General features: G+C 42.0%; 1 protein-coding gene across 7 annotated transcripts in view; it reads right to left on the reverse strand.

Moving 5' to 3' along the window:
• The window catches only part of MEGF11 (multiple EGF like domains 11), a 322,743-nt gene that overhangs the window by 180,397 nt on the left and 116,120 nt on the right, over positions 1–26,226 (reverse strand). For all 7 annotated transcript variants that reach the window (XM_033920814.1, XM_033920813.1, XM_033920817.1 and 4 more), the window contains one exon: positions 10,324–10,416. In XM_033920814.1, coding sequence (XP_033776705.1) covers positions 10,324–10,416 — 93 coding nt within the window. The remainder of the gene's footprint in view (positions 1–10,323; positions 10,417–26,226) is intronic.

The following is a 26,226-nucleotide window of genomic DNA, read 5'->3' on the forward strand; positions in this document are numbered from 1 at the left end:
TATGGGGACAGACTTAAAGATCTCAATATGTATACTTTAGAGAAAAAGCGGGAAAGGGGAGATATGATAGACGTGTTTAAATACCAACATGGTATAAGTGCTCATGATTCGAGTCTCTTTCATTTGAAAGGAAGCTCCGGAATGAGAGGGCATAGGATGAAGTTAAGAGGAGATAGGCTCAGGAGTAATCTAAGGAAATACAGTACTTTTTTACAGAAAGGGTGTTAGATGCGTGGAACAGTCTCCCAGGAGAGGTGGTGGGGACAGAGACAGTGTCTGATTTCAAGAAAGCCTGGGATAGGCACCTGGGATCTCTTAGAGAGAGGAAGAGATAATGGTTACTGCGGATGGACAGACTGGATGGGCCATTTGGCCTTTATCTGCCATCATGTTTCTATGTTTCTAACTTGAAAACACGCCAATAATCCGCTCCTAACCACACCTACCTTTAGTGTAGGTACTTTGGGTAGGCACCTACTTTTTATAGAATAGAGTTTTTCAAGGTAGGTGCCTTTCAATGAAGACTAATTAAAGCCTATTCTATAGAATCAGGGCCTTTGTGTCTACTTAGGTACTAAAATTCAGCAGCAATTAACTGAACAGTGCCATGAGGAAAGTAGGCAGGGAAACGGCACACAGGAGGTAGAGCCGGTAGTTATTCCCGAGTTCCCTGACTCTAGCACAGGCTAACTCCCCTCTCCCTAAGTTGCAGCAGGCCCCCCAGGCCCAACTGAAAAGGCTTGGTTGTCTAGTGGCAATTGGGGCAGAAGTGAACCCCACTCTCTTCTGCTGCAATCTCTCACAGTGGTCTTGAGATACTACCTCTAGAGACTAACTCCTAGTGATAGTACCATGAAACTACCACTAGAGGTTGCGGCAGCCTTTTTAAACAGGACAAGCAAGTGGAGTTCACTCTTGCCCTGACCACTAGGTCTCTTCACGAAGGCCCAAGGGGTAGCCTGCTATGATTTGGGGGTAGAGGAGGGCTAAGAGATGGATTGGCTTTTGCTAGGTGGGAGGGCCAGTGGGACGGATAAAGCTTTGCTAGAGAGGCAGGAGGGAGAGGGAGGAACTTTGAACTGCAGTTAAGCAGGTTGTGGCCAATATTCAAATGTCATTCTCAAACATAAGCACTTCTCAAGCTATTATATAGTTAAATGTGTGTACTATCATTTTAGGAAGTTAAAAAGGGGCATGGAGTTAAGGTATGCTAGAAAAGTCTCATTTCCATGTGTCTGTGCATGATATGAAGGTATATGCCTGGCTGTGAGCAGCTGAAAATCTACTTAACACCTCCCCACACACACACACAGATGAGTGGCATGGGTTAACACTATTTTTTCCAGCATGACAGGTGATTAAGGGCCTGATTCACTCAGCTTTACAGGAGAAAGCCCTCAGTGAACCAGGGCGTCTGTCTTTGAGAAATGACTCTTAAATACACCGTGTGCTCTACTGCATCCAAAGCTTCCACCAAGACAAGTCAGTAATTAAGCTAACAGAGGGGGAAATGCAGGGTGGGATATCATTTATAAAAGTTATCAGGGTATATTTAATTTAAGAACTGGCTTCCATCCCTTTCTCTACAAAGGAAACCTGCTGGCCTCCTGCCCAGCACGGAAATAGAAAGTATGAATAATGTTCCTGTCTCAATCATTGTCACTGTTTTAATATTCCTAATTACTTTAACAAGCTAGATATTTAAAACGGAACAAAAAATTCTCGTTTTTCCTTTCCTATTGAAAGTGAGTCACTCTGTGTGAAGTGGCCAAGTGTACTCTGGTCGGTTTTATGGCTCCCTCCCTGCCCCTTCTTTCAGGCTTGTAAATCAATACCATTAGCCCTAAGTGGCATAAAGGTTCGGGAGATGAGATGGGACCTTATCAAGGTCTCTCAGCAAATTACTGCACCTGTATAACCAAGCAAAGGATACATGGCATTAAAATGATTCAGGTGCAGCACAGAACAGACAGAGCCCATCTCTCACACTGCAGAGGCCGTCCATGTGTCGAACTTAAGGCGATTCTGTTTCTCTATAGGCTCTCCTCTGTTTTGTACAAAAATATACATGCACAGGAACAGAGGTAAAAATGGGTTCATTCAGTCAAAGTCTGAAAGTCACAGAGGTTAATTTAGCCCATTTCTGTTTGTTTGATAAAGTCTTACTAGAATAACTTTGCCATCATGTTCCTGCATCAGCTGTTTTTAAGTACCTCTGGCCAACTGAACAATCCAATCCAGCTTTGGATTTATCTGTATGAGGATGACTTTGTAGTTCCAGCCTAATATTTCTCTGAAAATATCATTTCGAAAGTGCTGGAACATGGCAGGTGAGCTGCAGAATCAAGAAGCACCCAAACCTGCCTTTGAGAAGGCCCCAGAGAGGTCTCCTTCTCGCTCATAGGCTGAAAATTGACCCAGAAATAGTTCCACTCATACATCATATTACAAAAGAATATTCTTTTGTTTGTTTTTATTGGAAATTCCTTTGAGGTTAATTGGTTTTGCTCAGGAACAGAGGAAGAGCCGCTGCACTTTCACCTCCAATTGTTCCTTCACCAAGTTCTAAGTTCCACAATTATTTTCCATTTGATAGACCTCTTCCAGAGGCTGTTATAGAGGAAAGCACCCTACAGGGATTCAAGAAAAGGTTAGATAAGTTCCTGCTGGACTTATCAGACCTACTATCTGGGGGATTTACAATTTATATAACTTAAGTAAAAGATAACATAAGAATAGTCTTACTGGGTCCATCCAGCCCAGTATCCTGTTTCCAACTGGGGCCAATCCAGATCACAAGTACCTGGCAGAAACTCAAATAGTTGCAACATTCCATGAAGAATCCCAAAGGGTAGCAAAACTCCATGCTTCTAATCCCAGTGCAAGCAATGGTTTTCCTTGTGTCTGTCTCAATAACAAACTATGGACTTTTCCTCCAAAACTGCTCTTACCACATCCTCTGGCAATGCGTTCCAGAGCTTAACTATTCTCTGAGTGAAAAAAAGTTTTAAAAGTATTTCCCTGTAACTTCATTGAGTGCCCCCCCCCTAATCTTTCTAATTTTGGACAGAGTGAAAAATCGATCCACTTGTACCTGCTCTACTCCCCTCAGGATTTTGTAGACTTTCATCCTATCTCCCCTCAGCCGTCTCTTTTCCAAGTTGAAAAGCCCTAACTTTTTTAGTCTTTCCTCATACGAGAGGAGTTCCATCCCCTTTATCATCTTAGTCGCTCTTCTTTGAACCTTTTCTAGTTCCGCTATATATTTTTTGAGATAAGGTGACCAGAAATTAACACAATACTCAAGGTGAGGTCACACCATAGACATAGAAGGAAATTACAATTTAAAAGGAAAGTTAAAATGGACATTCTGTTTGTTCTGTGTGTCTGCATTACCAGACTATGTATTCTACTTTAGAACTGGAAGATTAGGGTTCAATGATCAAAGAATTAAAAAAAAGGTTATCAATCCAGCTTTCAAACTCATGTGATGTCTCTAACTGCAAATTAAGTGTTAAGTTATTCCAAGATGTAGGTCCTAGTTTCACTAAAAATCCAAGCGTGAATAGATTCCTGACCTGTCTTGCCATTTTCAGTCTGCCTAGAAATGGTCTACCTTCCCAACTTTTGAAGTCGCTAACTAAGCACCATCTCTGCCCATCAGCGATGAGGTTACAAGTTTTGTTTTGATTTCATCCTCTTTCCAGACAGGGATCCTCTAGGCTTATCCAACTATGCAATTTCCTTGAGGAATTTCAAATTGCCTCCCACAACAAGGGCAGATAGAGTTTTCCTACCAAAATAGCTACACCAGGACCTAAAGTCAAAGGCTTTGTCTGGAACACTAATTGGAGCTTGACAGATAAGAAATGCACAATATTTGCACTTCCCTTTTTTTCTGGGTTTGGCAGGCAGTTCAGACCATGACACATGAGACAAGAGCGTCTGTGGAGTCCAATTGAAGTCAGACCATTTGATTTCTTGACTCATAGCTCTGTGACTAGGGCTCTTGGTCATGATCTGAGTACCGCTGAACCTTCCAGTCGAGACAAAAGGAAGGATAAATTTGCATAATGTCAACCCCTACAAAACACACTTACAGTGTACATAAACCTGGATTGGAAGAACCACAGTCTATGGCCCCTGGACAAGAGTTTTTGCTGCAATGGCTGACAAGATTGAGAGGGGCTTAAGCAATTATAAGCAAAATCACAGGGTGCCAGAGAGGGCATTGAAGACCATCCAAATGAGGAGGAAGCACTCGGGGCAACCACCTCCACCCAAACAAAATCCATTCAGAGCACATTTGCACAATTATTTACATTTAGCATGGGGGGAGGACACAAGGAGATCTCAAATGCCCCATGGAGGGTTCTGTAGACCTTTTGGGTTGCACACATTTGGAATTTTCCCCCTTCTTGAAGATGCAGAAAATTAAAATAAAATCCTCAGGAAAAAGATGTACAAATTTCCAGAATTGCGTTGCCTTTTTACATTAAATGCTTTTATCCCACAAAAACCCATCTGAGTTCAATGCGGTTTGCAAGTTAAAGACGCTGGACATTTTCCAGGAATTACAGCTTATACAAATAACATACATTTAACAAAAAAGTTTAAAAAGATGTGTTTTTAAGTCTTTCCTAAAAGCTCTATAATTGTCAGGCATTCCAGCATATGAAAACAAACCATTAAATACTGTTTTATACCTTATATTTCTAGGACTCAGGTATTGCAATAATTGCAGGAGTCTTTCTAAATGTTCCTCTTTCTATAGATAAGATTGACCCGACTGAGAAGATTATTCTGGTGACAGCCCATGAGATTTAAGATATTGCACACAACTTAAAAACAATCCGAGCTTTAACTGAGAGTAGCTGACTCGAAACTGGACAGTCAATAAATCAACTGGGCTGCTGTATTCTGTAAAGTCTGTCGTTTCCTCAACAGTCCCTCGGACAACCTGACCAATACAGAATTAACAATCGATATCAGCTCTAAAAGCATTAGAATTGACGTTAGCTCTACTTCTTCTTAACTTTTTCACTGTATAATGTACCTTCTTAATCACTGAGTTTACGGGAGTTCAAGAGATAAATATTCAGTGAATATAATTCCTAATATTTTTACTTGCTTTTCAGTCTTAAATGTTACATTATTATTAACATACAACATCACATGACATGTACCTCTGCTTTTGTAGTGTATGCTATTTTTTGCCCTTGTCAAAAAGTGTACATAGGGAAAACAATACGCCTGTTCAAAACCAGGATGTGTGAGCATCGTTCTAATCTTAAGCTCAAAAGAACCAGTGCCCCCATAGTAGAACATTGTCTGGAATTCGCGCATGATTTTCACCAGTTAACTTGCATGTGCATAGATCAAGAGCCTAAAAATGAGCGGGGAGGAGATCGACACACGAGATTATTACAAAGAGAAGCCAGATGGACTTTCCAGCTCAGTGCTTTAAAACCCACTGGTCTGAATGGGAACATTGGCTGGCACTCTTTTTTCTAAAAAATAATTTTTTTGATCTCGGTTTGTGTGATGTCATGATCGAATGTCTTTAAATACGCATGCGTGGCGTTGTATCGCCTCCGGCGCCATTTTTTGAAATGTTTTCAAGACTGAACGCAGTGAGTACGATTTCGTAGAAATCTGTAGAGACAATTGGATGTTAGTTGTTTTGCCTGATTGTCGGCTAAGCACTTGTCTCGTTTCTGTTGTTTTGCAGTTGCCAAAAAAGTTCCCTGACGAAGCCATTAGCCTGGCGAAACGGGTCCCGTCGGGCCTTATTCTTTAATCAGATAAGTGCATTACATTTGTACACACCGAGTGTTTTATAAAGAAAAATGGATAAATATACCAGACAGTAAATTTTGGGAATCGGTGTGTGGAGGGTTTTGTGACCGATGATAGAAAATTTCCCTCGTGATATATCTATTACCAATTGCATAAGGAACCTAGTAGTGAGAGTTGTACATTATTATTAATCACATGTAAGGTTTAAAAGGACTACCTAATACTAAGGGCTCCTTTAACAAAGGTGCGTTAGGGCCTTAACCTGCGGAATAGTGCGCGCTAAGTTGCCGCGTGCGCTGGACCTTAACGCCAACATTGAGCTGGCGTTAGTTCTAGAAGCATAGCGCACGTTTAGCGCGCGCTAAAAACGCTAGCGCACCTTAGTAAAAGGAGCCCTAAGTTCTTGGTCTTGTCATTGCGCAATGTTTAATTAGAAAATCGACTCCTTTTACAATTAGATGGTTAATTTCAGCTGGAGAATCATCTGCATGTATATATGGCTTGAGAAAGCCGACTAACCCACTGGGGCATGAATACATTAAATAATAGGGGAACCAGGAGATCCCTTTGGGTTTAGGGTTGTCAGAAAGCCTTTAAACCAGCTAAAGACCACTCCTCCTATCCCATAGCAAGCTTTGTGTTTGACGCTAACCGTGATATTTAGTGGCACTTAGCCAATTCAATGCCAGTGAATATTAGCAGCCAGCCGCAACCAAACAATTTAATTGGTTGGCGATTGGATAAATCACTTAGGCTTGCCATTAGGCACCTAGATTGGCATGCCTAGGTGATCTAAGTGCCTAATTTAATTTTTTAATTAGTTCAATCAACGCTGTTAATTGAACAGTGCCATTAAAAAACGATTTAACTCAGTAGGGACTGTGTAGGCGTCTACCCTGAGGTGGATTTGCATGCACTGTCTCCTTGAGATGCAAATCTATCTCATGCATATTCATTGCGGATATCCTGAAAACCTGACCTGCCTGTGGTTCTCGAGGACCAGAATTGCCGACCCCTGGTCTAGAATATATGGGCATAATTTTACAAACACTTTCTCAAGGCAACTTTACAGGAGGCCATTTCTGAATGTAAAATGAGTGTTTACCAAAGAAATATCTCTAAGTTTAACCCACAAGTTCCCCACACTGAACTTTTGTCATTACGCATATTCTAGCAAACTGGAAAAAAAACAACCCCACACCGTACAGTTTTCTTGGGTAGTTACTGTACTGCTAAATAATTCAGATTATGTTTGAAACAAATGACTGTTACATTAATTATGTATTCTTTCATGGCAGAGAATAAATGATCTGTTTTCACGCAGGAACAGGCTGAAAAAAGATTCATGCCTTTATTTTTATTCCTTGCAGAAATACAGCTTTAATCATGAAATATTTTTATTTCTAGCAAAGCAAATTAGGGTCAAGTTCAAACAGCTGCTGAGTGGCAAAGATAACCTGCTAGGTTTCTGGATGATTATTTCCAAAATATAGCTGGCCAATGTAAGACAGACTAGATTAAACCATCTATTTGGGTGTCTGGTGTTAGCTGCCCTGGGAATAACCCCCTGCTTTGCCCTTTTTCATTCAGCTTGTGAATTTAGACAGTTGGAGGGAGGCTGTTTTTAACTTTTAAGGCTTAACTGGCCTATTTCCAAAACTTAGATGAAAATGAACTCTATAAGGTGTTATTGCAAATTACCAAAGGCAAACAGATTTCCCCCAATTCGACCCATCATCATCAGTTGTAACATGACTGAAATGATTTTTTTTTTTAAGCTGCCAAAGTTTTAAATACATTTAGTTAAACAAGTATATTAATGAGTGCAGGATTAACAAACTGCTCCTTTGCCCGAGACCCAAGATAGCTGGAGGCCCATGTCACAAAGTCATTGCAATGCACAAATTAACCCTCACAGCCTGCTGCCCTGGTAGAAAACAGAAGCAAATCCTCTGCCGACAGGATACACAAAGCTCAATTAGATTCCAGAGAGAGAGAGCTGGAAAATAGGGCCCTGTGCGTGTGTACTCGGCTGGGCACAGTCTCTGCCCTACTTACAAACAAAACAAGAATGACCAGTAACTCTTATGCTTCCACTCAAAAGGCTTTCTTGGGCTACTTGAAATGAAATATGGATATTACCCGGCATGGAATAGCTGGATCTAAATCAGATCAGCTTTTTAAAAAAATAAAACTTCTCACTGCTACAGGCTGAATATTGACTGGTAACTTATATTTCAAATGAGTAGCAAAGCCAAATCTGCAAGTATTTCCCAGCTGTTCAGTACTATGCTGTGGACAGCTCCAAAAAAAGGACTCTAGTCTAGATCAGTGTTTCCTGACCAGTCGGGTTTTTGGGATAACCCTAATGAATATGCATGAGAGAGATTTGCATATAATGGCGGTGAAAGGCATGCAAATCTCTGCCATGCATATTCATTAGGGCTATCCTGAAAACCTGACTGGCTCCAGGACAGAGTTGGTCTAGATCAAAATGAATACATTTCTAATATTCAAAACCACTACCAGACAGTCTCAGGAGAGACCCATCTATAACCCATCTTCTTCCACATGAAAGTCAATTTCAGCACAGTAAGCCAGGGAAAAAAAGACAATACTCTAGGAACATAGGTCTGCTGTTTTGGTTTTAATACCTGTGCAAATGTTATGATAGCCAAATTAATGCAGAAACATTGTTCGGTCCTTTAAAATAATTTAATCGGCAAAAGCATTGTACATTTTCTTCTGTACACACCAAAATGCTACGATATGAAGTTGGTGTGGGGGGGGGGAACCCCAACAACCCATAGAAAATGAAGATAACCAAGTATTCACGATGCCTCTGCTGATTTTAGGAATGAGTTCTAGAGACGCCCGCTGTGACCCTGGCAAGAACATTACGTTTTCAGTGTTGTTAACTACTTTGGAGCCTTAATGGGGGAAGTGGTCAATGAACGTGAGAAATAAATACACAAGTAAAAAAAAATGAAATACATCACTTTACAAAGGTAACCAATGGTAGGATAATTCTATAAGGAGGTGATTAGATTTAAGTGCTAGGAAAACGACTGTAAATGCCAAGCATCTGCTTTTCTTTATGCCACATTAACATAAGTGAACAAAAACATACCTAGATTTAAGTCCAGCCACTGAGCCTAGACTGCAAAAGTGTAATCTCCCTGGGAATGCCCAGGCTAATTTCTTCTTCTAAACCGCCTAGAACTGAAAGGTATTGACGGGATAGAAGACATCAATGGAATGGAATTATAAAAGTTTATAATTGACATATAGAATTATAGGCCTTGCCCACCCCCCATCCAGTTTCTGCTTAGGTGAATGCCGTCTGGGTGTGCACCTAGGCCCAAATTCTATGCATGGTGTCTTAAGGTGCGTGCGCAAATCAGTTCGCATAGCCGATTTGCGTGCATATCTTGATTATTTACCAAGCCAATTGGGGCTGCCAATTTGGCACTAATTAGAAGTTATGCGCACAACGTTTTAAGCACGTTTTATAAAGTGTGCGAAACTCAAAAGGGGGTGCAACCAGGGGAGGGTTGTAGACGTTTCTAAAAGTTAGACCCGCTTTTATAGAATACGCCCGATCCATGCACAACATATGTGCAGGTGTTTAGGTCTGGTTTTCACTGGCCTAAATAGGAACACCTAAATGTCTGCGACATGTATGGCTGCTAAGTGCGATTCCACTGTGTAGATGGTGCTTGTCTTTTATACAATTGTTCTGATCAGCATTGATTTTTTTAAAAGCCATGCATAGAATTTAGGAGGTGCAGATACTGCTTAGCTGAAAACTAATCATTTACACCAGGGTGGTTGACAAGGGTGGGCCTACCAGGCTTGGCCCACCCAACTTGGACTCAGGCCCATCCACCCAGCAGTCACAGGCTGCCCTTGCCACCCCCCCCCCCACCAGCCTGTGCAGCCTCTCTCTTCCTCTTCAGGCCCCTGGCGCTGCTGGCTGCTGACCCGGAAGCCTTCCTTCCGATGTGTTTGCATTTTGCATCAGAGGGAAGGCTCCTGGGTCAGCCGCTGGCAGCTTATAGGACCCACTGCTGGTGGTCTGATGAGGAAGATAGAGGCTGCACTGGTTGTGGGGGGGAGGGTTGGTTGCAAGAGAGAGACCTGTCCACTTTGGGTTCAGGCCTGCCCAAAATTAGCTGTCTGGCTATGCCACCGATTTACACACGTGTGTGTTCGTGCTGCCTAATCTCAGTTGAATTTCCCCTTATAGCTGAAATCTTCAGCCAGAAAGGTCTCTTTTCTAAAGATAGTAGTTGGCAAATGTTTTAGACATTGTTACCACATTATAATGTTGGTGGACAACTTCTATTTGTTTAAAATTGTCACACGGAAAAGCTCCGCGGGGTTCAAGTGTCATAAATCTCTTTCCTGCTTTCCTCTGGTGTTATCCTATCAGACCACAGAAACAGGAGCAACTCTTTGAAAAGTAATTTTAATCACCCAGTAAACACATCTTTTCTTTAGTATGTTAAAATCTTCACTCACCGCTGGAGCAGTCAGTGCCTCCCCAGCCAGGTTCACAGAGACAGGTATCGGGAGACACACAGCTTCCATGAGCACACTCCTCCGTGCAGAAAGCTGTCAAAAAACATAAGGCACACATCACTCCAAAGTGCTGGAAATGCTTGTCACTCAGCTGTCCATACTGGACACATTCAATGAGAGGCACTGTACAGGAAAAACCGAGGCCAGCTTAAGGGGAAGGTGCACTTACGAGAAATGCAGGAGTCAACACCTGATGGTGATCTTTGGTACCCCTTCCCAAATTTCCACCTGGAGCACAGCCCAGGGTCAAACAGTGCTTTAACTGTGGAAAGGGGCCAGTACATAGGATACCCATGCCCACTATAATCTCCCCAACCCTGAAAAGTCCTTTCTAAATTAAATTGTAAGCTCTTCTGAGCAGGGACTGTCTATTGTATGTTAAAATGTACAGCACTGCGTACACCTTTTCAGTGCTATAGAATAATAAATCGTAGTAGTAATATATAGCCAGCTTTTATCTAAACTGAGCAGGGACATTAATAGACATACTTTTGAAAATTAAAACTATAGACACATAAATTAACCCGGAAAACGTGAGCAGGTGTAAAAGCAGGCGTGTAGTTTTCCAGGAGGAATTTTCAAAGACAACATGTTCTTGTCTTTTCATGTTTAAGATCTGGCAAATTCCACAGAGGAAAAAAAAAAATGTATATATTTTTAATAAAGTGTGTTAAAATCTGGACTTAACATGTTTTAATGTGGCAGTTTTCTGCACACGAAAGATCAAATTCTGAAAGTGGCACAAAAAATAAGCCGTAAGTGTTGTCACAATGGCTCGACTGTCCTATACTTGGTTCATATAAGAACATAAGAATTGCCCTACTGGCTCTTTCAATTGATAAAATGTGGTTATTGAGGCTTTTCTTTAAAAATAAACTGAAATAATTTTTTGGATGTAAAATTCAAATGTTTCCTGATCTTTCAAGGGAAACTCAAAAGCCACGTAGAGAATTTCTTCTCCTGAGACCAGGAGTCACTTCACTGGGGGCAACATTTCATTTGAGACATCCTTGCAAGTGTATAATTTGCCACCAGTCAGTCAAATATGTTTTCTTTGAACCTCAACAATTAAGTGCTTTTTTGGCAATGTCCCACTTGGATGAAGGAAAATCAACTGCTCAATCATTTTGGAAGAAGCTCCTTCCCCAGCGCTATCTGTATCAGATCTTGCTAAATGGTTGAACAATTTTCTTTATTTTTCGTCTATATGTAATCTTGGAATCCTAAATTGAGGACTTGAGAGAATTAGTCAAAGTTTTCTTTCTTTGTAAATTGTATTGAGATATGATTTACACTTTATGGAACTGTATTCAAACTAATTCACTTTCTGTACAAGTGTTTTTCTCTTGGTATGTTATAATGAAAACTTATAAATAAATTAAAAAAAAAAAAAAAAAGAATTGCCCTACTGGATCAGACCGAAGGTTCATCAAGTCCAGAATCCTGTTCCCAACAGTGGCCAACCCAGGTCACAAGTACCTAGCTATATCCCAACGATTTAATTATTGGAGCTAAAAAGCCCTTGTCACTAATTATGATTCGGTCACCTACTCTCCACTCCCCTAACACGCCCTTACCAGAAAATTTTGAAATATTTTCAACCCCCAGTGTGCATGCACAAATTGGCCATTTTACTGCAGGATTCCAGCGCACCTCCTTGCGGTTAGCACTCCAGCTACAGTTTAGTAAAAGGACCCTAATGTTCCCTATGGCCCAGGTTCTCTATAGCGTGCCGATATCAGCGGCTGCCTAAAAAGCGGCCACTGATCACATATCAATCATGTGACAGCGTCCTATAGAGAACTGCGCTTCCGCGAAAGATAGGTGCCAGAAACGTAGGCCAGGGTTTTCTGGTTGTGAACCTAGAAAAAGGTGGTATGCAAGTCCCATCCCTTAGGCGCTTTACAGCATCTAATACCACTTCTGGCATTAGCCACGCCCACAGAGGCATTAAGCACCGGAGCCTAAGTTTTGATGCTGTTTATACACTATCCCCCTATGTTACTAGTCCTGTGTTATATTTAACATATTTGAACGATTCTATATGGCTATTGTTCAGATGCAGCAGCTTTTAGACACTTTGTCACTTATGGTTTCTCTATGTAGCTTTAAATAAGCCTCTTCTGGCTTTGTACGCCTTTCCTTTGGTCGTCCCTCCTTTACCTGAATTTTTATCACATACACCAGTTTTACATTCAGATCATCAGACTTTTATTGGGAAGGTTCTTCCTTGCCCTGGTGGCTCGATATGTTGGATGAAGTTAGAAAAATCTGCTTCCCACTACATAAGATGATGGATCTGAACTGATGATGAACGGACGAACTAGAAGGAGAGAGGGGGGGGGGCTTCCTACTGGCACCTTCTTTAAGCTTAATGAGTCCTTGGCTTAGAGGCAAAAAGCAGCAAGAGAAGATGCGAAGACTGCCAGCCAGGAAAAGAAGCTGCACTCTGGCCACACATGGATTCCTGCATAAATATACGAATTGATCCGAAATGACTGCATTGTTAGAAAATAAATTAGAGCGAGTACACTGAAGGCATCCGTAATGGAGACATCCCTGTGACAGGTACAGCATGAACTGAGCTGAAAATCACAGGAATTCCCACAGCGGCACTGAGGGATATCATTTCCGTTCTCTTCTGGAATCAGTACCAGCAGGAATCCGCTTTTCAGACAATTGTTCTATCAGGTTCTAAGTAGGCATAAATATACAGTGGTTCTGACATGAGAAACTATTTTTAATAGAACAGTAGCAAAGATCACTCGGATACAATCTGAGCGATAACAAAACTGGCTGTGACTTGGTGTACTGAGAAAGTGATGAATGTGAGACAAGGAAGGACAAGAAATGAATTCTGGACTCTCTTGAATTCTCATGGCTAAATAATTGGGGCGGGAGGACCTAGCATTTGAAAATGAGATGAAAACATCATGGGGCCCTTTTATTAAACCATAGTAAGCACTAATGCATGCTTAACATGGGTAAAGATGATTACTGCCAAATGTATTAAAGTTTTGCAGTCATTTGTCTATCAATATGCTAATCACATGTTATTTCGGTTTTGAGGAATATATTCAAGAGGGGTGTCACAGGTGTGGAATGGCCGTGGAAGCATTATCCAGAGAAACATGACCGCAGATAAGGGCCAAATGGCCCATTCAGCTCTTAACATTTGCATCGCCTCTTCCTATTGGCTAAGGCTCTTTACACCTGCATTGTGATGTCATTCAACTTTATGGTTATAGAAACATGACGGCAGATAAAGGCCAAATGGGCCATCCGCATCATCCACTATCTCCTCCTCTCCCTATTGGCTAAGGCTCTTAACATTTGCATCGCCTCTTCCTATAGGCTAAGGCTCTTTACACCTGCATTGTGAGGTCATAGAGCATTATTGTTTTAAGCTAAGGCTCTTAACACTTGCATTGTGAGGTCATACAGCTTTGTAGTTATAGAAACAGACTTAATAAATCTTGGAGCACAACTGATAAACTTTCCTGTGATAATGTTTAAGTGGTCAACCAACACAGGATATGCTCATTCAGTATAAAGAATGGCACAAGGACAAATTTTACCCCCGTCCCCTTCCCGGTGAGTTCTTTTCCTGTCCCTGCCCCATTCCTGCAAGTTCCATCCTCATCTGCACAAGCCTCAAATACTTTAAAATTATAAGCATTCGAAGTTTGCGCAGTTAAGGCAGAGCTTACAGGATTGGGACAGGGACAGCATGAAAACTCGCGGGGACAGGACAGGGAAATTGAGATCCAGTGGGGATGGTGAAAAAACTTGTCCCTGTGTCATTCTCTAATTCAGTACTTGATCTCATGGCCACCTTCCTCACACAAACAATTAAAAATACATAAATTATAGTGGTAAGTGCTCAGAGCGGCTAAGCTTATCTTCTCAAAAAGTAAATTTGACCATGTCTCACCTCCACTGGCTTCCTGTTATCTCCAGGGTCCACTTTAAATGTGCCTGCCTAACCTTCAAGATCCTCCACGGCATCCTTCCTCCTCTTATTCCTCTATCCTGGAATTCTTCAAATCCAATTTCCACTAGATCCATGCAAAAACTAAAATTATCCTACCCCTCCTTAAAAGGCATCTCCCTCGTTGGTAAACTTGGGTCCTCCCTCCCCTTCAGAATCGCTCAGCTCTGGAATAGCCTCTCTTCCCCTCTCCGCAACTTGAGCTCCCTTCTACCATTCCGTAAGCATCTGAAGACCTGGCTCTTCTCCAAAATGTAACCCCGTCCCCTCCCTGGTACTCTTACACCTAACTTCTCTTCTGACTACTTATATAATTCCATTGGAGTTCCGTTCATACCCAAACCATGTAAACTGTGTCGAGCTCCACTTGTGGAGATGATGCGGTATATAAACCCAAGATTTAGTTTAGTTTAGAGCCACAAACTAAGTCAGGGGTGTCAAAGTCCCTCCAGTCGGGTTTTCAGGATTTCCCCAATGAATATTCACCAGATCTATTTGCATGCACTGCTGTCATTGTATGCTAATAGATCTCATGCATATTCATTGGGGAAATCCTGAAAACCCGACTGGAGGGACTTTGACACCCCTAACCTAAGTGCTCTAATAGTGATATTAAGCCAAGGTTGTACAAGAGACCCTCACGGCTTCTTATCAGTCCTTGACCGCTCCTACTGTGGAATTGGAAACGATGTCACTTAGCTGTTCCTTCATCTGCAACTCTCTGCTTCACTGCTTTCAACAAATATCATAAGAGTCACTTGTGCATCTCTATAACCATTGCATTCTCTCGACTTGAGTTTCGCAAAAACGACGCTTCCTCAGGAGGGATATAACAGTTGCATGGCTGCAAGACCGCTCAAGCATAGAGGTGCCACCTCACTTACAAAGATGCAATAGCAGCTTTTTGCGTAGGCCAGCACGCCGAATGTTCTGCGCTGTTCTTGATGAGTGTCAGGAGCAGCGCAGTGCATTCAGCATGCCGGCCTGCGCTAAAAAACACTATTGCAGTTTTCTAAAAATGGGGGGGGGGGTGATAATTGATTTAATTAGCGCAGTAATTGACTGCGTCATTTAAAAATTAACTAAAAATCTATTTTAAAAATAAAGTAGGTGCTGGAATCGCAGCTACATCATGGCGCCTAAGGCCAAAGAAGGCATGGTTATGGACAGAAACGACCTTAGGTGCCATTCGGCGTGATTCTTCATCAATTTTAGGTGCCAACATTAATGGTACCGAAGTTTCTAGAACAGCAAAGATGTCCGTGGCAGGAGTAAAACTGTGGAATTTCCTCCCTGGCATCCTGAGGACCTGTTCGGACCGGTCAAAGTTCAGGAAATTGTTAAAGACCAAACTATATGTTGAGGCCTTTTTCTGAATTCTTGTTGTCAAGTTGGTTAAGTGATTATTGCCATTTAATTTAGTGACGATTGATTTTTACTTCCTCTAGTTTTTGAGGTTACCTTGAGGGGGCTATGTTAGTAACTGAAAGTGCTATTCATGTACGTACACTGTCTTGAACTATTGTGAAGGTTTCACTGTTCACCGCTTAGGTAAAGGCGGTCTAGAAATTTCAGAATAAATAAAATTCTGGTAACGGTGCCTCTACGTGATTTGACAAGCAGCTGGGCCTTAGTGTGTTATAGTCAAGAGGCCTGAAAATCTGCCGGTTTCATTTTCTGTGTATTCTTTTCCTCCATTTTGAAATGACACAAAATAATAGCAAATTTTGTTTTGTTTTCTTATTTTGTACACTTTTGAAAAAATAGAAAACAATATAAATAAAACAAGTGTTGCAGAAACAAAACAGATAAAAAATGCCAAAATAAAGTGAAAAGTAAAAACAAAAATGATTTTCAGTGCATGGTTGGTGCACTCTGAGCCTGAAATTAGTGCATGGCACCTGAGCGTGCCCTATAGCCACGGATTTTAAGTGACGGTAAGCATGCCTTAAGGTTTATTGCTGTTTTGCAAAAGGGTCCCTATGGCCTAAATACTACTTGATGGAAGTGTGCAATGACTCTAGATAAAAAATTAAAAAAAAGTAACAGCGTCAAGGGTCCCTTATCTGAAACATGAAAACATATCTGTTAATAGGTCGGGGAAAAGGAAAGTGTGTTGCTAGGTCTTGCTTAAGACCTTATCTTTCCAAGGGAACCGATTCCACCATAGCTGAAATTCTCTAAATCTTCTTTGTCCAGGAAAAAAATGTTGAAGGTTCAATTTAGCTGCAGATTCCACCTGTCACCATTTCTGGCTGCTATTAAGGTCTGTCTTGTTGGCTTAGTGCTTGGTGTTAGGAAGCCCCGGCAGGCACTCAACTTCTTATTCCGAAGCAGAAACAGTATCTTCAAGTGATTCTCACACCATGTCTGTATCCAGCGGTTATTTCATCACAGTTTAAATGCCTATTCACACTGGCATTTCGATTACACCCCAAAATTAATGTCTTTATCCACAGAGACCACAGTGTTAGGGTCTCAATCTCTGCTCTGCTGATTCAAGCACTCAGGGTGAATTGCGAAGGTCTGGAGGCTCTAGTTACTACCCAGGTCAAAGCTAGAAAGCTATTTCCCACTTCAGCCGGCAACCTAGGAGTGGATGTAACAAACTTTAGCAAGGCAGAGAAATTTTAAAAATGGAAATATGATGTCACGTGGTCCGTAAACTGTTGTGAGAAAGGTGATGTAGTGTAATGGATTTTTTTAAAATTTCACTGTCAATAACAAGTGATCTCAGCAGACATTTTCTGGATGCAGCCATAAGGGGCAGGAGTGAGTGAGTGGGCTTTGCTCCCACCCCCCTCCACCCCACTGGACCATCAGGGAGCTAAGGAAGGGGGGGCCTACCTAGAATGGAGGGCTTGAGGGCATGTTTAGGAGGTGGGGGTTCTTGAACGGCAGCAGACTGGGGGAAGAGGGGAAGGGAAGGAAGGGGCTCCTGGGGTACCTGACTGCTTTTAAATAGTTATCTGGTGATAATCAAATCTTCAAAAATTCCACAGATATCTTATGGATATGAAATGTATATCATAATGAGCTTTTTGAAGATTTGATTATTAAATTAAAAATTTATAATAGTTATGGGATAGGGTGGGGGGAGGGATATAGATTGATTTGTTTCTTGAAAGAATACCAAGTGATGTCTTAAATATAAAATGTATTTAATTTGTATTGCACTTATTGAAAATTTTGAAAATGAATAAAGAATTTTTTTTAAAAAAAAGTTATCTGGTGATCATGCCCGCATATCTCCCAGTTTTGGCACCGTTTGGGACAATATATTACCTCCCTGCGGGGACGTCGTTGGACTCCAACCCCCAATCACTTTTCGGACTCTATATCCTAAAGGACTGACCGCTTTTCTTGCAAGGGTGCTGCTCCTTGGTAAGAAAGCCATTTTGATCAATTGGTTGTCACCTGATCCTCTGTTGTATGCCCAATGGAGATCGTTGATGAATGTCCATGCCTCCCTGGAGCGTAGACAACTTGGGGACTTGGATTCTAAGCTTGGAAGGCGCTTTTGCTCTATCTGGGAACACTTTTAGATGGACCCGCAGTAGACTTTTAAATTTATGATTGTCTTTCTTTTCTCTCTCTCACTCATGCTTTTGATTTGATGATGGTATGTGGGATTGGGGGATTGGGGGGTGGGAGGAGGGAGGTTAGGGTAATGGTTTATTTTGTGCACATAATTGAGAACTCTGTTCACTTTATATTATTTTCTAGCACTTTATTGCAAAATCTGAATAAAAAGTATTTGAATCTTAAATAATTATCTGGGTCCCGGCTGATATGCAAGCCTGTGCTGAATATTGACTAGGAAGCTCAAATAATGGGCATTTCATACTTTACATTCATCAGGGATGTGTGCAATTGGCTAACAATAAAATCAAAAGAACTCCAAAATATGATTTACAAAAATCCAAGCACACGAACTCAAGGTTCACAAACCAACTCTTCAAATTTCATTTGAACATTCCCTTAAGTCAGTATATTGCAATCTGTGTGCCTTCTGAGATTTCAGGTGTGCTGAGGAGGAGGAGGAGAAGCACCGTCGCCAGTCGACTGCCTACAGGATGCGCCTCTACCGTCTTCTCTGCCGTCACCCCTCACTGGCGGCTCAGGGCCCATCTGGAGGGCCTTCGCGTGTGTGCAGACATCAATATAATGACGTCACACATCGATGTCCACAAACTTCAGGATGCCTGAGCGGCAGCCACTACGAAACACTGCCTTAAGAATTTCTTTGCAATTTATAATAATTGAGCAATTTCAGACAGCAAGAGCCCAAAAACTCATATTAAAAAAAAAAATTGAAGGGTCTCTTTAAACAAAGCTGATTAGCGCAGGCCACTGCGATAACTGCCCTGAAGCCCATAGGGATTGAAAGGGCTTTGGGGCTTTTGCCACTTGGCATTTGCTAGCACAGCTTAATAAAGGAGGCTCTAAGTCTTGAACAACTTTTTAAATTCAATTCAGGAGTATTCAGTACAAATTGAATTAGATTAGGAACATTCCAGAAGAGGACAGAGGACAGGAGCTGTTTCTAGCCAGTTAAATTACTTTGAATATTGACCACAATCACACAAGTTGGTGGATGTCTCAGCTCAGGACTTCTTTATCTCAAAGAGCTGTTCTTCAGTCTCAAATGCTCCCAAAACTGAAAGAAAAGTTCTTTCTGCACTTGAAACAGAATTGCCCTCAAACTGCACCACCCTAGCTATAAACAAGAAAAGAAAAAAAAGTCCTTCTTTTCCTCTGCAGGATGTCCCAGTGCTGCCCCTCACAAGAAAACGAGAGACATGGCAGAGAGATAGGAAGAATGGCCCGTGGTTTCCAGTGCTTTAAATTCTGTGCTCGTCCTCCTCTCAAATATCGAACGGGTCCAAGCTGCATTGATTAGTCTGAGATTAACATTCCTGGCAGGAGTTTAAGATCAGTTTGCAGCATGAGTCAGCCTGGTCAGAAAAAGCGAAACGACCTACATCTAAGCCCTGCCAGAACAGCAACTTCATAACACTCTGGACAAAAGTTGTTTCACAGCCTCAAGGTGACATCCACCGACCAGAGACTCTTCTCCAATATTCAGTCACTTCCTTATCGCTTCTCTGAGTCTATAACTGCCCAAATGCATTAGTATCGTGTGCATCGTCACTGATCGGAGAAACAGTCAAAGCTTACAGCAACAGCACTGGTGGACGCATTTCAGCCCACAGATGGAAGAAACAAAATGATTCCAAGACACCTTGGCCATTTGGAGTTTTATTTCATTCTTTCAGAGAGGTTTACCCTTATGGATCCAAGTGAAGAGCATTAGCAGGGTATCAGAAACATTAAAAACTATAATATAGTACAAACAAATATTGAGAAAAGTGAGAGAAGATCAGGAACAGGTGAGGAGAGACTTCAAGGACGGATACAGCAGCCTCTTAATCTCCACCTCCCCCATAAGAATACAGCATAGACCTTTGTAATGGGATATATTTAGGAATACCCTTTATCCGTGTCAAGGCTCTAAAAAGGGTCCAAAATTCAGCGGCACAGATGTTGACGCTAAGAACATATTTCCCTTATTCTGAAAAGATTGCATTGGTTGCCAATCCGTTTTTGGATTCAGTTTAAAATCTTGAAAATTGTCCGGCTCTTTGCCTGACTATTTGACAAAATGCTTTTCGTTGTTTAAACCGTCCAGAGCCCTGAGATCGGTTCCCCGACACAGGCAGAATGAATACAGTGTGTTATGAGCAGACAAAGAAATCATGGTTTTCTATTGCTGGGCCCGTTCTCTGGAATGCCCTAAGAGGCATCTTGAGATTTTGTGGCAAAAATTATTGAAAACTCATTTTTTTGCTCATGAATTTTGACACTAATTGTTGCCTACATTGAGCAGAATATGCGATTTTGTTGAGACCGTGTATGAGAAAATGTCTAGTAAGTTACCTCTTTTATTGTTTTTACTCTGGTTCGCCGGAAGAACAATGAGACTTGTGTGTTTTAAAGATTATGTATGTTGAAGTGAGCCGCTTTGGCTAAAAGCAGAATATAAATGTTTTAAATAAAATAAATAACACAGACTTCAACAGAGGATGCAACAGTACCATGAGATAAGCCGAGTACTCATATGAATACATCACAAACAGGTTAGGACAGACTTCAGGAGAGGAAACAGCAATACAAGAAGCTAGAACCAACAGATGAAGAGAGAATTTGGGGAAGAAACAGCAGATCCATGAGATAGCCAGAGCATGAATACAGCACAGATAGGTGACAACAGACTTCAGAGGACATAGGAGCACAGGAATACAGAACAGACAGGTGAAGAGAGAATTTGAGGAAGAAACAGCAGACCCATGAGATAGCCAGAGCATGAATACAGCACAGACAGGTGACAACAAACTTCAGGGAAGGTGAGAGAAGACTCCTGAGTTTTTCTAAGTGCTATTTTAACACTTCTGCATAAGGAATAGGTAATAAAATGTGTTCCATTTATTAAAATATTAGAAACCTCCTGCATTCAAATGATATTCTGTGGGCTGGCACAGAGGCTCTGGGTTGAATTTCTGGGCTCTGCTTCTGCACTTTGGGCTGTCCAGAAACTGGGGATGAGGCAGAGACAATGTTCACACCCCCTACTGAAGAAAAGATGGTTCAGTAGTTGCACAGTGGTGACACTGGGGGGGGGGGGGGTTTCCTTTCTTTTTGTAATTGATTTAATTGTAAACCACATTGATCCACACGTTGGAAAATGCGGTGCATCAAGCTTGAATAAAGCATAAAGAGAAGAAGCAACTTCTTTCCTAGCCAAGTGCTCGGCTATATAAATAGGATGATGTCCCTAAGAGTGGTCAATCTGGGTCACAAGTCCCATCCAGGATCCCCCCCCAAAAAAAAAAATCTGCAAGATGCCATGCTGCTCACCCCCCATGGAAGTTCTTATTATAAAACTCAGGTTTTACACGTTTGAAGAATCACAATAACACAAAGACAAAATGACCTAGATGTTATTAATACAATTTCTTTGGAAAAAAAACAACATTACTCACAAACTTCCAGGCTTGTAAACAGCCACCATCAGCCCCTGTACCATGATTCAGTATTTTCCAACTTGTAAGAATTATAATCAATACACTGTCTTGTTTTATTTTCTTTTTTCAGTGTGGTTCAGGCTAAAAGCAATATTTACCATCTCATTTAGCATGTTCTGGTGACAGCGGCAGCCTCAGGAAAGTAATTTGATCAGTGACATAATAATGTCCATTTAATTATAAATTTTTTTCACATCAGTCTCACGGTGCTGCCTCACCACGCAGCATTTCAGCCTAGGCAATCAAAGCTCAAACTCACACCCAGGGGTGTACAACGTTACCAGCACAGTAAAACCAGATATATCACATTTCAATTTCTTAAGTCATTTATTTTGCTGTGAATTTCAAAATTGTTCTGGCTAATGTGCTTTCAGCTGTTAGAACATAAGAATTGCCACTGCTGGGTCAGACCACTGGTCCGTCGCACCCAGCAGTCCACTCCCGCAGCGGCCCCCAGGTCAAAGACCAGTGCCCTATCTGAGACCAGTCCTACCTGCGTACACTCTGGCTCATCAAGAACTTGTCTAACTTTGTCTTGAATCCCTGAAGGGTGTTTTCCCCTATAACATCCTCCAGAAGAGCATTCCAGTTTTCCACCACTCTCTGGGTGAAGAAGAACTTCCTTACATTTGTATGGAATCTATCCCCTTTTAATTTTAGAGAGTGCCCTCTCGTTCTCCCTACCTTGGAGAGGGTGAACAACCTGTCTTTATCTACTAAGTCTATTCCCTTCATTATCTTGAATGTTTCGATCATGTTCCCTCTCAGTCTCCTCTTTTCAAGGGAGAAGAGGCCCAGTTTCTCTAATCTCTCACTGTACGGCAACTCCTCCAGCCCCTTAACCATTTTAGTCAGTGGACCCTTTCGACTAGTACCGTGTCATTCTTCATGTAATACGGCAACTAGTGCTGGTACAGCGTGACGGCGTACCATGGCCCAGTACAGCAGTATGATAACCCTCTCCGATCTGTTCGTGATCCCCCTTCTTAATCATTCCTAGCATTCTGTTCGCCCTTTTCGCTGCCGCCACGCATTGCGTAGACGGCTTCATCAACTTGTCGATTAGTACTCCCAAGTCTCTCTCCTGGGGGTCTCTCCAAGTACCGCCACGGACATCCTGTATTCGTGTATAAGATTTTTGTTACCGACATGCATCACCTTACACTTATCCACATTGAACCTCATTTGCCATGTCGCGGCCCATTTCTCAAGCGTGTTTATGTCACGTTGCAGATCTTCGCAGTCCTCCTGCATCTTCACTACTCTGGATAACTTTGTATCGTCCACAAATTTAATCACCTTACTCGTTGTACCAATTCCCAGATCATTTATATATATGTTGAAAAGCACGGGTCCAAGCACCGAACCCTGCGGCACTCCACTCGTGACGCTTTTCCAGTTTGAGTATTGTCCATTTACCCCCACTCTCTGTTTCCTATCCGCCAGCCAGTTTTTAATCCACTTGAGTACTTCACCCTCAAGTCCATGGCTTGCAATTTTTCGAAGTAGTCGTTCATGCAGAACCTTGTCAAACGCCTTCTGAAAGTCTAGATATACAATGTCGACTGGGTCACCCTTGTAAATCCACCTGTTTACGCCCTCGAAGAAGTGCAGCAAGTTCAAGCAAGATCTTCCTTTGCTGAAGCCGTGCTGGCTGGTCCTCATCAGATTGTGTCCGTCAAGGTGCTCAATAATGCGGTCCTTTATCAGCATCTCTACCATCTTTCCCGTTACCGAGGTCAGACTCACTGGTCTGCAGTTTCCCAGATCACCCTTCGAACCTTTCTTGAAGATCGGCGTAACATTCGCCACCTTCCAGTCTTCTGGAATCCTCCCCGATTTGATCGACACCCTCCCAACTGATCTAATTCTTCTTCAAAAAGTAGTTCAAAGGACAAACTCACAATGACTGTGTTCAAAGTGGGAAGAAAAATGCCCAACGCATAAACACAGCCTGAACACCCAGCACTCCTATAACAAAAAAAACTATTAATCCATAAACTCAGGGTCAGAGGCAGCATTCAAATGCCCTGGTGAGATGGAGTCCAAGTCATTGTACAATGGCGACATCTACTGGATGGATTTAGGGCATATGACTGCAGAAGTCTGAACGGCAGTTTGGTGTGTGACCCCTGGCTGTCACTGTATGAACTCAGTGATTCGGGGTAGATATAACAGGAGAAAAAAATTCCCAGGTACTTATTCCCAGGTAACTTATTATCCCTACCAGGTCCCAACCCTGATTCCGACCAAGTTCAAAATGGAAAGGAAAAAGAGGGATCTAAATAAACTGTTCAGGGATCCAGAACTGGCAACACATGTTTAATCCTTTATTTGGCATTGTTGTTCAGAAGCTACGTATATTTTCTATGGCTTTTATGGGAGATCTGCATCTCCAAATGTCTGTTGCTCTCGTTCAACATCAAGTTACATAAAGCATCAACTTTTCCCCAATATGCCAATTAAAGGGTTAAGTGTAATCCGAGGGCTGAAGCTAATGACAGTCAGATTGTAGTTATATGAGGGTTTCTAACTTGATATTTCTTGGTAGGTATGAAACTAAGAGAGAGAGCAATGTTGCCCATCTGTAACAGGTGTTTTCTGTAGACATTGGGACTGAATCAGGCACACAAGGGGATGATGTCATCCACCAGCACAAGGATGGATCTGCTCTCCTACAACTCAGAACTTCAATTCAGAGTTCTATGCATGCCTAGATCTCCTCAGCTCCTCAGTTAGCTTCAAAGCTTACGTTATTTTGCAGCTCAAGGGGAGGTCTACCGAGAAAAACGGTTACAGGTGAGCAATATTGTTTTCTTCCATTGGCAAGGGCTGAGTCAGGTACACAAGTGGATGAAGAGCAGCCACAGTGGCAAAATGCAAGAGTTGCTAGCTCAGAGGGACAAATTGGCGAAACCAGGCTGACCGAAGGCACTGTCTGCTAAGGAAGCTTGGTTCAGGCAGGAGTGAGAAGTAAACACATAGAGCAAGGAGCAGATCACTGCATTGTGAATGGTCAACAAGTAATGTAGACTTTAGCAGGGCCCTTAAAGTGAAAAAGGTTACAGACCCTGCTAATTTCCATCAAATAGAAAGGTACCTCCAAAGGCTCCTATTAATTAATATTAAGCAAGTCTTTAGAACAGCCCTTAAAAGACTTGTTGAATATCTTTGTAGGGGAGAGTGTGGTTGCTCTGGAAAGAGCAGATCCAGCTTGGTCAGGCCATGCCATGAAGTAGCATGATCAGACCTAGAAAGGAAACAGAGACAACCATCAATTTCACAGAGGCCTCCTACCAACTGCAGAGAGATGCTAAGGTTAAATGTTGATGGGGCATCTCTCTAATACCAAGGCCACAGAGTTCATAGAGCCACCCAGGAAACAAAAACAAAAATTAGAGAAATCCACACCCCTACTATTCCACTGAAAATCAGAGTTGGAAAGATAAATCACCAGACGCTCCAATGCTGAATCATCACAAAGCAAGAAAGGTCAATTTTCACCATATGCACAAGCTCCGACTCAAGCATGAGCTTACTGCAGGACTCTTATCCTTCCCCTCAGAGACTGCTTTTGTGACACAAATGTCTCCTGCCACTGCTTTATAGATCTGCTGTACACTGTGCAAGAAAACTCCCTCAAGACTGAATGGGACAGACAGAACAAAGCATTAGACTTCCAAACAAAAGCCCCTCTCAGGCACTGAATTAGAAGGTCGTTCTGCCCAACACATTTTTTTAAGAGAAATTTCAATTAGTGGAACTCACAGGGCAAAACAACAAAAGATCAGCTGAGTGCCTCTAATTATTTTTTCTTTAAGAACAGTCAGAAAGGCGTTCAGACTTGCCTTACATTATACTCAACCCAATCAGATCTCCATGATTTACAAACCCCAAGGGGCATTGGCCTTTGTAAAGAATTCCTGCGGTTCATGCATTTGCTTGGTCTGGAGCAAACCAAGAAGCATCTTAGACTGCACTGGCTGATATTTAGTGGAAGGAGGGCGGCAGTTCTTCCAAACACAAGACAAGGCGTACAACGGGTAACAGTGAATCGACTTGTCACCCTTTCAAAAAGTACAAATCCAGGGGACACTTGATAAAATTACATAGAAATATTTTTAGAACAAAGAGGAGAAAATATTTTTTATCACTCATTGCCAGAGAACGTGGCAAAGGCGGTTAGTGCAGCCGGGTTTAATTTAGGTAGACTATAGAGAATTTGCCTACTAGGTCACTTAAGAGCATACCTTTCCATTTAAGTGTCTCTGGCACACATTAAGTGTTCACCCCAAAAAAGCCAAATGGGATATGCTGTAAATAAATCTAGTGCTTAAGATACCTTATAGCAGTGGTGTCAGTCCCTCCTCGAGGGCCGCAATCCAGTCGGGTTTTCAAGCTAGTATCAGTTAGGGCACTGATCTTTGACCTAAGGGCTGCCGCGTGAGCGGACTGCTGGGCATGATGGACCGCTGGTCTGACCAGGCAGCGGCAATTCTTATGTACTTATGAATATGCATGAGATCTATTAGCATACAATGAAAGCAGTGCATGCAAATAGAACATAAGAACATAAGCAAAGCCTCTGCTGGGTCAGACCTGAGGTCCATCGTGCCCAGCAGTCCGCTCACATGGCGGCCCAACAGGTCCAGGACCTGTGCAATAATCCTCTATCTATACCCCTCTATCCCCTTTTCCAGCAGGAAATTGTCCATTCCTTTCTTGAACCCCAGTACTGTACTCTGCCCTATTACGCTCTCTGGAAGC

Source organism: Geotrypetes seraphini, chromosome 14 (genome assembly GCF_902459505.1).
Source record: "Geotrypetes seraphini chromosome 14, aGeoSer1.1, whole genome shotgun sequence".
Lineage (NCBI taxonomy): Eukaryota > Metazoa > Chordata > Amphibia > Gymnophiona > Dermophiidae > Geotrypetes > Geotrypetes seraphini.